General features: G+C 38.7%; 2 protein-coding genes across 3 annotated transcripts in view; one reads left to right on the plus strand and one right to left on the minus strand.

Moving 5' to 3' along the window:
• Positions 1–2,894: 2,894 nt before the first annotated feature.
• On the minus strand, positions 2,895–9,180 carry TMEM126B (transmembrane protein 126B). Of its 2 annotated transcripts, XM_069564853.1 has the most exons (5): positions 8,985–9,180; positions 5,927–6,048; positions 4,694–4,887; positions 3,517–3,628; positions 2,895–3,234 (listed from the first exon to the last, which is right to left on the minus strand). In XM_069564853.1, the coding sequence occupies exons 1-5, from the start codon at positions 9,063–9,065 to the stop codon at positions 3,051–3,053; spliced, it is 693 nt and encodes a 230-aa protein (XP_069420954.1). In that variant the 5' UTR covers positions 9,066–9,180; the 3' UTR covers positions 2,895–3,050. The 2 variants fall into 2 exon arrangements, with proteins under 2 accessions (XP_069420954.1, XP_069420956.1); XM_069564855.1 differs by lacking the exon at positions 3,517–3,628 and having other exon boundaries at positions 8,985–9,173.
• Positions 9,181–10,291: 1,111 nt separating this feature from the next.
• The window catches only part of DLG2 (discs large MAGUK scaffold protein 2), a 2,361,423-nt gene continuing 2,355,606 nt past the window's right edge, over positions 10,292–16,108 (plus strand). Inside the window, exons 1-2 of the mRNA XM_069564820.1 lie at positions 10,292–10,572; positions 10,898–11,046. Coding sequence (XP_069420921.1) covers positions 11,028–11,046 — 19 coding nt within the window. The 5' untranslated portion in view covers positions 10,292–10,572; positions 10,898–11,027. The remainder of the gene's footprint in view (positions 10,573–10,897; positions 11,047–16,108) is intronic.

Raw genomic sequence — 16,108 nt, forward strand, 5'->3', positions numbered from 1 at the left:
AGGAAAATATTGACATACTTCCCTACCTTTTCTATCGTATAAAAGGCAAATTGAAGTCATGGAGTAAGGGACAAATCTCTTCTGTTTTCAGTTGGCAAGGGAAGTGAACATATAAGTCAATCTCGCTATTTCCCAGATGACTGTCTCGGCATCTGAAGAAACAAAATACCCAGAATTTACAGAGAATTTGATTTACAAATCAAATGGGTCAAAGACGTGAATAGAAAACTCACAAAAGAAGAGGCCAGTACCTTTATTTCATAATCAAATTTAGCTAGATTTACTTTTATGTTTTTCTTTTTTCCTCAAGATTGGGAAACTTTAAAAAGATTGATGTAGCTGAAACTGGAGAGGGACAGTCAGGATGTGAGAGGGGTGAGAGACGGTGGAAAGGTAGTGGGATTGATGATTATAGACTCTGGTAAAGCCGGAGTAATGTGGTGTGAGAAGCAAAAGATGGGAAGGACAGGAAGTAGTGATCAGAATACGGAGTTTTATAACTGAGAATGTGAAGTGTTTGAATTTATTGATAATGATAAGGTCTAGAGAAACATAATTCGATAAAAATACATGCCACGTTATGTAGGACTTCCCAGGTGGTGCTAGTGGTAAAGACCCTGTCTGCCAGTGCAGGAGACCTAAGAGACGTGGCTTTGATCCCTGGGTTGGGAAGATCCCCTGGAGGAAGGCATGGCAACCCACTCTAGTATTCTTGCCTGGAGAATGCCATGGACAGAGGAGCTTGGCAGGCTACAGTCCATGGAGTCGCAGAGTCAGACACAACTGAAGTGATCTAGCATGCACATGTGTATGTAACTGAAAATTTCCTAGTTGCCAGATTAAAAAAAGCAGCAGATAGAATCAATTTTAATGTATTTTATTTCTTTAACCCAGTGTATCCAAAAGAGTAACATTTCAACATGCAATCAAGATTGAGATATCTTACATAGTAAATCTTTAAACTATGTGTATTTTACATACAATGTATCTCACTTTAGACTAGTCACATTTCAAATGCTCAGCAGCCACAAACAACTAATGACTATTATATATTGGATGGCACAGGTTTAGAGTATGACCATGGGAATAAGTGGTATGATAGAGACCAGGGTGTTGAAAGAAGGGTCACCTATGTGAATACTGGAATCACTAAGAATGTTTTTTAGGCACTAAAAAGCACATATTAGACTTAGATGAAATGAGTTGGAGAGCTCTCTAAGATATACAGTGAAGTGAAAATTAATTTCTATTATATATATGGATAATACCATTTATTTAAAAAAATATAAATTATAAAAGAAGACTATTAATGAAAGAGTCGTGCTAACTTAGTAGTTCTCTGGAGAATGGAGTAGAAATAGGATGGAGTGGGTGTAAAGGGGGACTTTCATGTCTTTTTATTCTTCTGGATCATTTGAATATCTCACAATGAGGTTTTCATGTACTTGTTGCTTAATAATTTTTAAGAGTTAATATTAATACCATTGATGTAGTTATCTACTTGACTTGGTTCCCTCTCTCCCTCCTTTCACCTGCCTTTTCCTCAGTTTCAAGTATCATGAGTTATTCTGAGAATATAAGTTGAATGGCTTACTGGCCGTGTTTTTTGTTTTTTTTTTTTTTTTTAATTAGCAGGAGTGTATGTGTTTCAGATTGTTACATTTGATGCTGTAAAGCACCTCGTTAAGATTTCTATTTCTGCTCTAGGTTGCTTGGGGCCTCAGATGACCAAATCCTTAAATCTCAAGATGAACATGATTAAGACAGAGAAAAAGCTATGAGATTCCATTGCGTGTCTTGTTTATCAGTGTTCATTTCTGGTACTAAGTTTCCTTAATTAAATGTGTAGCTCAGGAGTGCTATAGCAGACTTAAAGCAGCCTGCTGTGACCTCCTTGTTTAGATTAATCTTCTTAAGGGCAAGGACTGAATCTTTGTACCCCTGGTACCTGTATTAATTAATAGAAAATAGGTACTCAATAAATGTTCTTTCTTTCAAAAATATTTATTTGGCTGTGCTGGGGCTTAGTTGCTGCACATAGGATCTTTAATCTTCATTGGAGCAAGCAGGATCTTTAGTTATGGCATGTGAACTCTTTATAAGTTCCAGCATGTGGGATCTAGTTCCCTGCTGCTGCTGCTAAGTCGCTTCAGTCGTGTCCGACTCTGTGTGACCCCACAGATGGCAGCCCACCAGGCTCCCCCATCCCTGGGATTCTCCAGGCAAGAACACTGGATGAAAGTGAAAAGTAAAAGTAAAGTCGCTCAGTCGTGTCTGACTCTTAGCGACCCCATGGACTGCAGCCCACCAGGCTCCTCCGTCCATGGAATTTTCCAGGCAAGAGTGCCCTGACCAGGGATCAAACCCAGACCATGAAATATTCCAAAGGTTGTCTGCCCTGGGAGCATGGAGTCTTAAAAGTCCCTAGACCACCAGGGAAGTCCCAAATAAATGTTCTTTAAATAGCATAGTGAAGATGATTTGTTAATGATTAAAGAGCTACTAAGTATACTGAACTAGAGTTTAGAGGAATGGGCTGTTAGGTTATTTCTATATTGATTTCTTGTGAACTTTCAACTTTCCCTTCAAAATTTAGGACAATGTCACTTTTCCCCATAGCTTTCCCTTCTGCACAAGTATTTACCAGCTACATCCTCAATATGCTCACACAATTACAGGTATACCTCTCCAAACCCTCTCACGCTCTGTGTTCACATTTCTAATTGTGAGTTTCTTCTGGGTAAGAACCATTTCTTATTAAAAGTAACACAATGCCTGAGACCTAGCAGGTGCTCCATAAATGTTTATGAATAAATAAATATATAAATGTATAGATTAGACCTTGGGGCCTCAAGCCTATTTCCACATATAATAATGAAACAGAGACAAAAACCTACATTTATTTACTATTTATTGAGCACCTGCTGTATACCGGGCAAAAGGAAAAGAGACAAACTGTCTATCCAGAACTATTTTTTAACTCTTTCGGCAATGCCTGAGTCCTTATAAAAAAGTTCATTCAGCTGGTTTAGTGTCCGTTCATTCTTCAGTTAATCTTCATGTACAGTTTTCTCAAGTGTACTTTCAAATATTGCATAGTGCTGCAGACCATGAAATATTCCAAAGGTTGTCTGAAGGATGAGAGGGATCACCATTGCTTTTATCTCTGTATGACAAAGCAGCAGCCAATTAAGTAAAACCCTTCCTTTTGGTGGCAGGGGAACAGTATGATACCTAAAAAGGAAAAAGGGTTAAGGACTTTGTCTGGATGTAAATTCTATGGAACATTTGCTGATTTCTCCTAAACTGATCATTTCTGTTCTAGATCTTTCATGTAGAAAGCAAAAAGGGTTAAAATTAGCTATTTGAAATATCAAACCATGATATTTTAATTAAAATGTGTCATTGGCAGCTAAAGAATAAGGAGAATTTATTAACATTAAAAAAAAAACTGGAAGTAAGGAGGTAGGGAAGGGAGGAGGAGAAGGAAGAGAAGGAACAAGACGACGGACTCACTTGAATGCTAGACGCCCATTTTTAGAAAAAGCCAAAGCAGTGGGATATAAAACACCACATGCTATGCCAATCAGTGAGCTTCTAAGAACACAATTTTCCTGGCTTATGTTACCTGGAAAACAGAAGTAAATTTGGCTATTAAGAGTCTTGGGTTCTTGTTAGTTGCATTGTCCTCAACACAGCGAAACAGTTGAAAGAATGCTAGAAATTCAGTGTATGGCACAATATACTGAATGCATCAAAAATTTTAAATGTTTTTATTACTTTATATAAGGGTAAGTTTACCTCTTACTTATACAGCTGGTGCAAAAGCAATTTCACAATGAAGAATATTAAACTAGCAGACCAGATATCTGGATTCCAGATTAGTACATTTATATTATCTGTATGTCAGTCATGTGCTAGGGATACAGTGTAACACAAGAGACCCAACCACTGATCTTCAGGTCAAGTCTACTAAGAAAGAAATGCATTAGACAAATATTTAAACAAATATCTTAAACGTGCACATGCTTTGAAGGTAAAATGAATAGAGAATGTATGGGGAAACTTAACCTGAGGGAATCAGATTTCCCTGGAGATGAGGTATTTAAGCAGGTACCTGATGAACAGGGATCATGGGTTCCATTAAATACGAGCTGTGAAACTTAAAGTACGGGAGGTAACTCAGGAAGTTCTTAAAGTTCCTCAGGAAGTAACATTAGATGCCCATAATATACCAGATACTATGCCAGGCATTCAGCATACATTATCTTAATTTTTAAAACAATCCTGAGGTAAGTACTATTAGTCCTAATTCATAGATATAAAACAACTGAGTCTCTTAAAACAAGTAAGTCTCTTAAATGACTTGCCCAGTGTCATAAAACTTAAGTGAAATATGTAGTATACCAAAGCCTGCTTTTTTTCTAGTATATTATGTTGCTTCTTAGTGTACCTGAACATGTCTCAGCTTAGCATCTTACCTGTTAAAAAAAAAGCCACAATACTATTTTCCCTGTCTGATTAGGAAGATTCTTGTGGCGTTTAAACAGGACAATATATGTGAAGGTACTTTTGTTACTGGTAAAGAAATATACACATGCAAGGGATTATTATCAGCAGTAGCAACAGTATATGTTAATGAGCAATTTTACTTAGATATAAACACATGATATGCTAATGAATTTAAAATTACCTGAACACAAAGCATCTGTTACAAGAAGCTTATAAGAAACTATGGTAGACAAAAATGGAAGTGCAGTCAATGATGCATATGTCTTCAAAACATCATGTGTGACCTTTAAGCGATGTCTGAAAATGAAGTTTGTCAACATTCCAGAGAAAGCAGCTGTTGTTCCAAAAGTCAGTGTTCCATGTATATTTAAAGTCCTAATTGGAAAAACAGAATGAAAGTTAAGTTCAACATAATACTCTTCTAACAGATATATCCTTTCCTGTGTAGTCATTCGTTATTAACATATTTATACAACATCACATTTTTCTTAAGCATTTACTCTGTGAAAGGTATTTTGTTTGTGCTACGGATGGAGCAGTGAATAAAGTGGGGAAAAGAAAAAATTCCACTCCTCATGGAAATTGCATTCTAATAAGAGGATAATATAATTCTCTTTCTGAGAATAGTGTGGTTCTAAGATGGAGCTCTTTTAAAGAGAAATAAATTTTGGCCAAAAATAAGTATCAGTACTTCTAATGTAGCCAAATTTTATAAGCTAGCTAAATCCAAGAATACTGTTCTTTCTACTGTAAGAATTAATTTGCTTAAGGTCATCTGAAAAAAGTTGTTGACATTTGGTTAGGTCTAGAAAATAACTATTTCTTAAGTAGTCCAGATACATGTAAAGTATTTCCAAAACTTCAAAGAAATTTGAAAGATGTAGTTTTGGTTATTCTGACTCATACCTAAATCCAGAAATGTTGAACAATTCAGATTAACATCCATTGATTTTATTCTTGAGCTCTATTAATCTAAAAGTCAGAATGGTAATGTGAGACTATATGTACATCATGGAATCCTGTATTCCTTTTTGCTGAGTTCAGCAGTGTGGCTGAGGTAAGAAATTCTAAACTGAATTTAATTATAACTGATAATCAGTTAATGTAAGTAGTCCTCAAAATGGTGTTCTCTTGATTACCTTTAATTAAAATATGCTTATTGCACAGATAACATTTCAACAATTTTAGAAACAAAGGAATTTCAAGAGACAAAAGAAATTATCCAGTCTCAGTATTCTAACAAACGTCTATTTTCATCTGCTCATGTTTCCCTCCAGTTCTTTTTTTTTTTAAAAAAAGCTTTCTTCATAACCAACTCAGTACAGTTAATAGGATCTTAGATACCTAGAAACCATTGCAATACAGAAGATCTACAAATAAAGTTATTGACTTTCAGTCTGGGTGTGTCTCTTACTTTTCTTCTCTAAGGCATTCAATTTTTTTTTCTATGATTTCGATGACTACTGGTTTTCTGAGTTTTGCATCTCCTAGAGAAGGCCTGGACTGACCATGTGTGTATGTTGGTATCTTGATGTCCTGGAAAACACAAAATTCAGAACCATAATAGCTAATGATGTTAATATTAAATCTTATAAATTCTAGATTCAGATTAAAAAACATTTAGACTCTAGTAAAGTATCAAGTACTGTCATCTGCTTTCACATCCTTTGTTAATGATTTGTTCATTGTTTAGTGGACAGTGGTTTTTTGATTCATGTAATAACTTTGAGAAATTGGTAGGAAAATGGTCATCTCTACTTTTATGGATGAGACAAACAAGGTTCAGAGAGGTTGATTTGCCTTAGGACTTGATGTAGAAGGATTAAGTTACTCAGCTATTTTTGTTTTCCTTACAGTTTTCCCTGAAGGTAGCCAGGCCTGTTGTAGTTCTCCACACTGTAGCTTTTTCAGAGCTGAAAGTAAACAGTAGCTACCTGTTGACAACCATTTTTATCCTCTGTCTCATGAAAGCCCGAGTTTTGGAGATTATGCTGGGTTTGCTGGAGAGGTAGAAGCAGGAATTTCCTTGGAAACCAGCGAGAGAGAACCTCAGGAGGAGGGACACCTTCCAGACTAGGAAGAGGCAGTGGATGGCTACCTTGGATTACATAAGTTACATATCTAGCTCGTGAGGAGCACCTGGGGTGGAAGCAGGGCCTCTGCTGGAAACGGCTATGTGGTGATATCAGGGGGCCTGGTCCTAAGGCACTGGACTCCAAGGTTGGAAAGTTCCTGTCTCCCAAGTGTGATGCATAGTCAGTTGCTAATATCAAGGGACCATGACGTATGGCCAGTAGCATCTTAACCGAAGGTGAAAGTTGCTCAGTCATGTCTGACTCTCTGCGACCCCATGAACTATACAGTCCATGGAATTCTCCAGGCAAGAACACGGCAGTGTGTTGCCATGCCCTCTTCCAGAGGATCTTCCCAACCCAGGGATCAAACCCAGGTCTCTCGCATTGCAGGTCGATTCTTTACTGTCTGAGCCACCAGGGAAGCACAAGAATACTGGAGTGGGTAGCCTATCCCTTCTCCAGCAGACGTTCCCAACCCACAAATCGAACCGAGGTCCTCTGCATTGTAGGCAGATTCTTTACCAACTAAGCTATCAGGGAAGCCATCTTAACAGATACCAGTGGTTAAAAACAACAACTAGGCTTTCAGAAAGGATCCTTTCTAAATATTTTGCTCTGGGTAAAACTCTCAGATTTTTATGAAAAGTCTTAATAGTATTTGTTACATCATTTGGCATACTGGCATTATGGGATTCCAGATTAGCTAGTAAACAGATTTAAAAAATCTATGTCCTTCACAATTTATATGAATCCCTATGTTAACAACATTTGTGGTCAAGGGCAGACTCATAAGTCTCAAATTTCAGGAGTCCTGGGCAAGAGAATCAGAGTGGATTAAACATAAAGGACATAGAAGAGACTTAATAAGATTTTAAACCTTTGGTATGCACAAGAATCACATGAGAGTGTACCTGACATGCTGTCTCTTGAGCTCCCTATTGAAATATCTGGGTTCAGCAGGAGTAAAGTCTAGAAATCTGCACCAGTGATTCTGATGCTGGTAGGTAAACGGACACACGTTGAACATCACTGTAATATTCACTTCTTGAACAGTGATATGTGCCAACCCTAACCTAATGAAAGGTCGATTCAAATATTACATCAACATCCTGAGGGCAATTGGATGAGATGGTTGGATGGCATCACTGATTCAATGGACATGAACTTGGGCAAACTGGGAGATGGTGAGGGACAGGGAGGCCCTGTGTGCTGCAGTCCATGGGGTTGCAGAGTCCAACATGACTTGACCAATGAATGACAACAATCAATGTTGTGAAGGTATGGGCTCTCTTGAATATTTGTGTGGTATTAAACAAAGAGTAATAATGGACCAGTTTCTTTCCCTATCAGTGAAGAACTATAATCGAGCCAGTTCTTTTTCTTTAAATTGCCTGGGAAGACAGGAAAAAAAAAAAAAGTAAAATATTTTATAAATTCTGATTTCTCACAAGCTAGATGTAATCTTTTGCCTCTCTCGGACATCTAAATGGCAAATGGAAGAAACAAGATAGCAATATAGAAAGGAGATTCTATAATCCATCTAATATACATGAAGGCAGATGTCAGTAACACAATTAATCAGAAACTTGGGAAAACTTTTTGTTTCCCTGTCATCCAATTCACTGCAGTCCCGTATTACTTACACAGAAAACTTTCAGGCAATGCCGTGTACCAACTTCCCATCTCGTCTACACCTCAGTATACAGTAAACACAAACATCCAGAATTATGACCCTAAAATACTGAAACAGGACAGCCAATGTTTACTGCATACCTAGTTTTCCTCAGGCACTGTTATTAAAGCAGAGAAATATACTGATAACTTCCTGACAGAATTTTTTACAAGTACTGAAATGTACAGATTTTGCTATAACGCACATTTCATCTAAAAAGTAACCAGTTCAGGCCACTCAATTGGTCACCACGATTCAATTACACCAGTAATACTGCATCGTGCAAGTTTATAACTTTCAAAGTATCTTATGGTTTTGTAGTGCTTTTGTGTGTGTTATTTCACTTGACTTTGAGAATTTTATTCATCAATCATCATCATTTACTCAAACATTCACCCGGTATTTGAAGGTTCCCCCAGTTAAGCAAGATGTAGTCTTGTCCTCAGAACCCACAACCAGGGCAGAAGTCAGGATAGAATGGCAGGGGGTTTAAAGTACAAAGCCCCCGAGGCAAGAGAAAACAGGCTCCCTCATTCAGGACTAGGTCTCCTACTTTCTCCCCACCTCTTTTCACAGCAACTGGGGATTTAAACGTTCCTTGCATGGAGTTGGGAACTGTCCTGTTTAGACTTTCAGATCCCTTTAATGTGCATCATTTCAGAAGAGTGTGCCAGCACCTGAGGTCGCAGAAATCACGGGCCTCAGCACCCTGGGTCTCCGCCTACCTTAGGCACTTCCGCAGCTCCCACCGGTACCACACCGGCAACCCGCACGTTGTCTCCAGCCTCACGCCCGAGCGCCGCCATCTTGGCGACTCACGTGACTGGCGGTGGGCGGGGACGCAGGGCTCTCGGGTCCGGAAGGGTCGCGGGCTCACGCCTAGCGCCCGCAGACCCTGCCCAGTCAAAAGCCGCGCCCTCCGTCCTGGCTGTGATTGGGCGCGGTATCTGGAGGCGCTCATTGGCCTCGAGGAGGGCCGGACGCCCGTGGGTCCGCCCCCCGCCAGGCCCTCATCCCCGGCTTCTGCTATTTGTGAGCCTGGCTCCCTAGTTCTCGCATCCCGAGGGAAACGTGGGCCGGTCCTCGCGCACGAATGTGGTTGCGCGTGTTTCTCCTCAGGACACCTCCGTTAGCTGTGCCCGAGCTGCCCGCCCCCTTCACGTCTTCAGGGTGCTCGCCCCTCTGGCCCAGCCCGTGTGTTAAGGCTGCAGCTTCGCGGGCACTTCCTCCCTAGAGACCCCAACCGGCCGCCGGAGCAGCCCAGAGTAGCCTCCTCCCCTCACAGCCGTCAGCGTCTCCTCTTCAGTCTTTAGTCCCCTCACATGCCATCCGTTCACCCCGCTTGGGAAGGGGCCAGAGAGAAATTTGCCCCTCCACTCCCCTAGAAGACCCCCCTTGCCAGGCGATGTTTCGAGGTGGGGGTGAGGGGGGCGCTGCGCGAAGGCCTGGCCCCGTTTTGTGCACGTTCAGTGCCCGGCAGTGTCTCCCAGACCAGCAACCCCCGACCCTCCCGTCTCCGCGTCTTAGAGAAGCCAGAATCGCGAGTTATATAATTTCTAGTGCTGCTGTTTCTCCTGCCTGAGGAAACACTTCATCGCGTGGAGGGGTGCGGGACGTTTCTGTGCTCATCTCTATAACGGGGTGTGGGTAGAGGGGTGGCCGTCGGTAGCAGAGGGATTTCTGGTCTTTTCTGCGAAAGGAAGGTGGGTAGTTTGGAGAGAGAGAGAAAAAGGGTGGATGTGGAAGCCACGCAGCCGAACTCTCTCCCATTTAGGAAACCGCGAACCGTTTGCCCAGCTTATGCTCACATGCCTAATACTCCTACAGCGTCTCAGAAAACACCTTTGAGGGAAGGTCTGACTTGTCTCGAGCAGTCTCAGTGTTTTTCCTCGCCGGATAGGGAGCTGCCTGGATGCGAAGAGATGGCATGATTTGACTGACTCCAGTGTGAAGAAATCTTCGCCAACTCATCCTGCATCAAGTGCCCATTGAGTAGCACTGTCACTTTAATGTCTCCATGCCAAGGGATTGCTTTCCTTCTTTTCAGTCCTCTCGGTTAATACATGGGAGGATCAGAATCAGAGGGGCATTAAGGATCAAACCTGAGGGGCTTGGAGAGCACAGAAGAAAAAAAAAAAAATTAAAGTGACAGCAAGCTGGATCCTGTCTCACTGAGGGGGTGAGATCCGGAACTTCGGGTCCAGTAAATAGAAAAGGGCCTTTCAGTCTGGGTTCTGCCCCCAGAAAACTGTCCAAACTCACCCCACCTTTTTAAGAGACCATTAAAGAGGTTTTAAAAAGTATTTTGGAGAGGTGAGAGTTTTAAATTTTTCTCTAAAGAATTTGAGGGTCTTTATCATCAACCAGTTCATCTTTGATCATGTGTTGAATAATGAGACAGCTGTGTAAATTTGTTTTGTGCCTTAATTGAGTTAGTCATTGAACTCCAGAGATATTGCTGCCTAAAGAGGAGTTTTAATAATGTTTTCTGTGCTTACAATAATTTTCTTTTTAAACAGAATAACTATTTTAGAAGCATTGAAAAACTTGAAAAACTCAAAAGCTATTTTTCTTTAAACTCCTTGGGCACTGTCAAAGTTTGTGGAAAAAAATACAACATTTTTTCTTTATTTGAAAGAGAAGACAGCCTGGATTTCAAACAACCAAGAGGTTTGCAACAGTTACCTGGTCCTTGGCCTCCATCCAGCTGGATCAAGTTGAGATCTGAAAAGAGCTCTTGAATCCTGTGGCATTGGAAAGACCCAAGAATGCCAGTCAAGAAGAAAGGTGGGCTATGAGGTTTCCTGTATATGTTTGTCCTTTTTCTTGGTTCTGGTATTTGCAGTTTAAATTGTATTCCATTTGAGAGTAAAGTTTTGCTTGGGGTGTAGTTCTTATAATAATGTCTTTTCTGTGGTGCATCATTCAGTAATACTGTTTTGCTAAAAGAAAGTGAAGTAGGGCTGTCCTATTTAATTATAGACATTTGTGGTTTCCAAATCAGGTGGTCTAAATCACCATTTTGTAATCAGCGTAAATTTGATACCATAGATTTGGGACTTTCGCTTGTTTTCTTAGCTTGTTAAAGGTGACTTTTACATGGTCTTTAAAAAAGAAACCTGCACAGTGCAGCTCTTTATGGCTTAAATATTTATCAAGTGAATTGCATAGTTGTAAAAGATAACAAAGTTGCTTGCAGTGTACATAATTGTAGATTATCTTTTGATTAAGAATAGATTTTATGTTTGGATTTACTCTGGTGTAAGTCTTCCCTTTTGTGGTAAATCACAACTTTGGCAACTGCTGTTTGTGCATTATCCAATAACATTACTGGCAAATTCCCCAAATAAGGTTAACGCTGGACTCCTCCCTCACTTGATCAAGATCTGGTGAGTTGCTGAAGTATCGTATATACACCTTGGGATTCTCTTTAGCCTAGATCTACCCCAGGTGAACCTTATTTCTAAGGATCCTTGTGAACCTAGGTTGTTTTTTTTTTTTGATGTGGCATAGAAGACCAAATTGACTATAAAATAGTTTTTTTTTTTTTTTAAGGGTTTGAAACTAAAATTTGTGTCAACACTTTTGAACTCCACTGTAGTAGACTAGTGTAGATCCAAATGTTGACTGGTTATGGGAGTTCCTGCAGTCTAAAACTAAAGCTTAGGAAGAAGGTTAAGGTACAACCTGGCTCTGTATGATGTTTAATCATTCCTGTGGATTTGGAAGGTGCTTTGAGGAAACTTACAATCAGATTCTTTATCCAACTGGTGTCTCTGGAGATGGGCAATGATATATAATACCTGTGAAACACCTAGACATCTAGTACACTGGGATTTTAAGACTGGGCTTGTTTCCTCCTCCTGCTCTCCTCCATAATTACTGAGAGAAGTAAACTCTCCACGAAGTTTTGGAGCTACTTTTGCCCAGACCTGACATCATTGGTTTATTTGGAACAAGGATGGTTTGGGGAATGTAGCCAATAAATGGTATGTCTCTTTGACTTATTTGGCATGCAAGGTATTTTTATTCTTTCTACCATTTATTCTGCTGTAGTTAGTGTTCCTTTTGGATTTGTTTTAAACTAGTAATTGAATTAAACACTGTGTGTGTGTGTGGTGTGTGTGTGTGCGTGTGTGTGGAGAATGAGGGGGTGAAAAGGTATCTGGCAAGAGAGATGAAGGGCACTATGTTCTAGGTAAAACTTAACTAATCAGGGTGAACTTAAGGTTTCTAAACCCAGCAGACTGAGTTTGTTAAAAGTTCCTACCTTTAAAAGAAGTTATAAAAATTGTCGATACATTATTGAAAACTATACTTTAGGAGAAATAATTTATTTCCTTCCTCCTTCTCTCTTCTTTCCTCCCTTTCTCTTCTCTTAAAACTGTTAGTACTAAGATGTATATTTTAAAATATTATAGACCACTAACCAAACAAGTTACGACATGTACATTATATTTTTAATTAGCTAAGCTTACTGTCTGTACTGTTCTATAACATACATAAAACAAATACTTGAAAGTATAACCTAGATTTATTCTGGAGGGAGCACAGTACTCTCATCTTAAATCTCTTTTTCTTTCTTCATTGTTATTGCATGTAGATAGGATGGAAGAGTTGGCTTCATGTAATTTTAAGCAATAACTATCCTCATAGAACCATATGTTTATACATTGTTGAATATATTCTTACTACAATAAGAAAATTTCATAAGACAGATTTCTCACTTGTGAAATATTTTGTATGTTATTGTGAAAGTAGAGAGTGGTTTCTCTGATTGGTAACGTGAACCATGGTGGGAAGTGGGAATGGGTGTGACATCTCACTAAGTATATTTTTCTTTTCTTTTCTTTTTTTTTTTTTTCCCATTCCCTGACCAGGGATTGTACCCATGCCTCTGCAGTAGAAGCACTCTTAACTCCTGGGCCACCAGGGAAGCCCCTAAGTACATTTCTAGCTGCTATTCTTGACTGTTCTTAGATAAGCCAAAGCTACTGTATCTCAAACCCCTATATTCACTGCTAGTTTGTTTTATGACATTACTTAACTACATCTTCCACTCACTTGCTTCACATTTTTATAGATTTCAGTTTTATCAACAGAACATGTCATTTCTTCTTCAGAGAGATTTTTCTCCGAACAGTTGCTTTTCATTCAGAATTCTTTTTTCTGTAGTAGTAATTTGATTTGCTCCCAGCTAAGCCTTTTTGATATCTTTGACCTATTTTAAATTCTGAAAATTCAGGGCTGATCCAAGATAAGTTGTATCAGCATTCTCTGATATGATGCAAGATCATGATGTATAGTAAGGGGCTATTTCAGCAAGACTTACGAATTGATCTGATTTCATGTTAGATTGATGCAAGAAATAAAAGTTAATGATAGCTGTGTTATCCCCTGTGCTTTTTGCAGAACGCTGCTTTTTAATGATAACATATGTTTCAACAGAATTTTTTAGTACATTGCAGTACATTTCTTCAGCAATTTTTTGTTCTCTTTATTGTCATTAAACATGTGGGAAAAAAATCAGTGCTTTTAATAGTTTGAAGCCGATGCTTATTTCATTTCTCTGTTTTTAAAATATTGTGCTATTCTGTGCTTCTTTTAAATTGGTATAGAAGTCTATCTGATGTTATTAATATACATGACATTTTATTTCCTTTGATGACTTCTTTTGCAACTGTTCTTAGTGATGTAATGGAGTGTGTATGCTATCTAGTGAAACTTAAACATGATCATTTTCATAAATCATTGTTTAGACATTGTTCTTTTTAAAGGAAGTTGAAGAATGTTGTGTAATTGGAATCCCAAGACATGATATTGCCATGTACCATTCTTGAAATTGAGATTGTTGTTTCCTGGGCTTACACTCTTTCCAATTGGTTGACTGTATACTTCATAAAAGTGTCATTTCTGTTTTTCTTCTTTCCCCTCCTTCTGGGAAGGAAACTTATAACTCTTTAAGTTTATTGTTTGCTCAGTTAAAATTTTCTTACTTGTTTCCTGCACTTCATGGCTTAACTTCTTTTTTGTAGGATCTCACTATTTTATATTTGCCTTTCATTATCTGGGTATGGACTTCCCTGGTAGTTCAGTGGTAAAAAATCTGCCTGCCAATGCTAGAGACGGGGGTTTGATCCCTGGGTCAGGAAGATCCCTTGGAGAAGGAAATGGCAACCCACTCCAGTATTCTTATCTCGGAAAGCCCATGGACAGAGGAGCCTGGTGGGCTACAGTCCATGGGGTTGCCAAAGAGTTGGACATGACTTAGCAACTAAACAACAATAATAATCTGGGCATACTCTTTTTCCATCTGTAGCTTTTCTTCAATTATTAAAATAATTTCATCAGATTCTCTAAAAAGGGGAAAATATGTAACTAAATTTATTGGCTCTGAGTAGCTATTTTATCTCTTTTATATATACTTCACCAAGTTTTTGTTTGAATTTTTGTGTTTGCCATACCAGGGTTATATCCAGATGCTTTTTCCATTTCAGTAAAACTTGATGCTTTTTCTTTTTCCAAGCTAGTAGAGTTCAACAGTTAAGCCCCAAATCTTCCCAGAGAGGGATGGGAAAAGGCAGTTTTCAGACTTTTGTAATTTCTGTAAATTAAAATAAGATAACGTCCTGAAGATTTTCTTAAATTTGAAATCCTTCAAAAGGATCATCTTGAGCTTGGTTGAGAGAGTTATTAAAAGTCATGAACCCACAGACTCTTGATGTTGGAAAATAATTATCAATCCAGGAGGCATCTTGGAATGATAAGAGATCATTCTGGAGAGAAAAATAGAAGAATATTCTTTGTATTAAAGTACTCATTGGGAGTATATTATGAAGCAAACAGTAGGCGTGGTGCTAAAATTATTGTTAATTGAATTTATTTTGTAGTTCTTATGTACAGGGAAAGTTGCAAATGATATGCTAATAAATTGATACCATATACTATTTGAACTGTTAGGTTTTTGGGAAACTGTCCAAGTGCTCCATTCATGATAGAATATTTAATCGTTCTTTTAGGCCTTTGATTGGTTACATCTTTGGATAGAAAAGTCTAGTCAATGAGAAGATGTACACAAAATATTGGACTTTTAAAACATTGAATTCAGATGTTTCGCTCATTTATGCCTTTGCCAAACAATTAATTCCTCACTCCTCTATAACAATACATTCCATAAACTGTAAGAATGTTCGTTCCTCTTTTTTAATTATATACTCATTATATTCTCTTATTTCTTAATATTTACCATGTAGCCACACAAGAGGCTACAAAACAGATGTGTTTTTAGTATAATGCTGAGGTGCATAAAATCTTTTTCTTTTTTTCTAAAGTGGGGCAAGAGGACGTGTCCCCCAGCTATAATTCTTGCTCAGGAATTTGTAGCAGTCAAGGCACGAGGGCTCTGTATCCTCAATGTAGGTTGCTTTCTCAGCAAAGGATCATGAGTTTTACCTCAGTCATTCTGAATTCCAGGTAGTAAGCTTTCTGCATAGGTCTAGTTTTTAGTTTTTCAAAGCTATTTCAAGAATTATGGCCCAATCACCTCCATTATGAAACATTTCTCCTGACCTCATTTGTTTTAGGATTGAAGATTCAAGTGGAAATGATGTACTATAAAGTAGAAAATCCTGTGAAAATAAATTATTAAGTTAAAACTTCCAAAGATTATGAGTAAGATTGTGTATCCTATTTCTCCTGATGGCACATCTTACCAGCCATTAAGGCCCTAAGTCTGTTAGTGCAAGGCTCTGAGGGGTCTGTAGGGTATCTGTCATTTTGGAGAGCTATGACATCTTTATCATTGAATGTGTGGTGAGACCTGAAATAAGCCTGTTAAGTCCTGTTCTAT

This window comes from Ovis canadensis, chromosome 21, assembly GCF_042477335.2.
Source record: "Ovis canadensis isolate MfBH-ARS-UI-01 breed Bighorn chromosome 21, ARS-UI_OviCan_v2, whole genome shotgun sequence".
Classification (NCBI taxonomy): domain Eukaryota; kingdom Metazoa; phylum Chordata; class Mammalia; order Artiodactyla; family Bovidae; genus Ovis; species Ovis canadensis.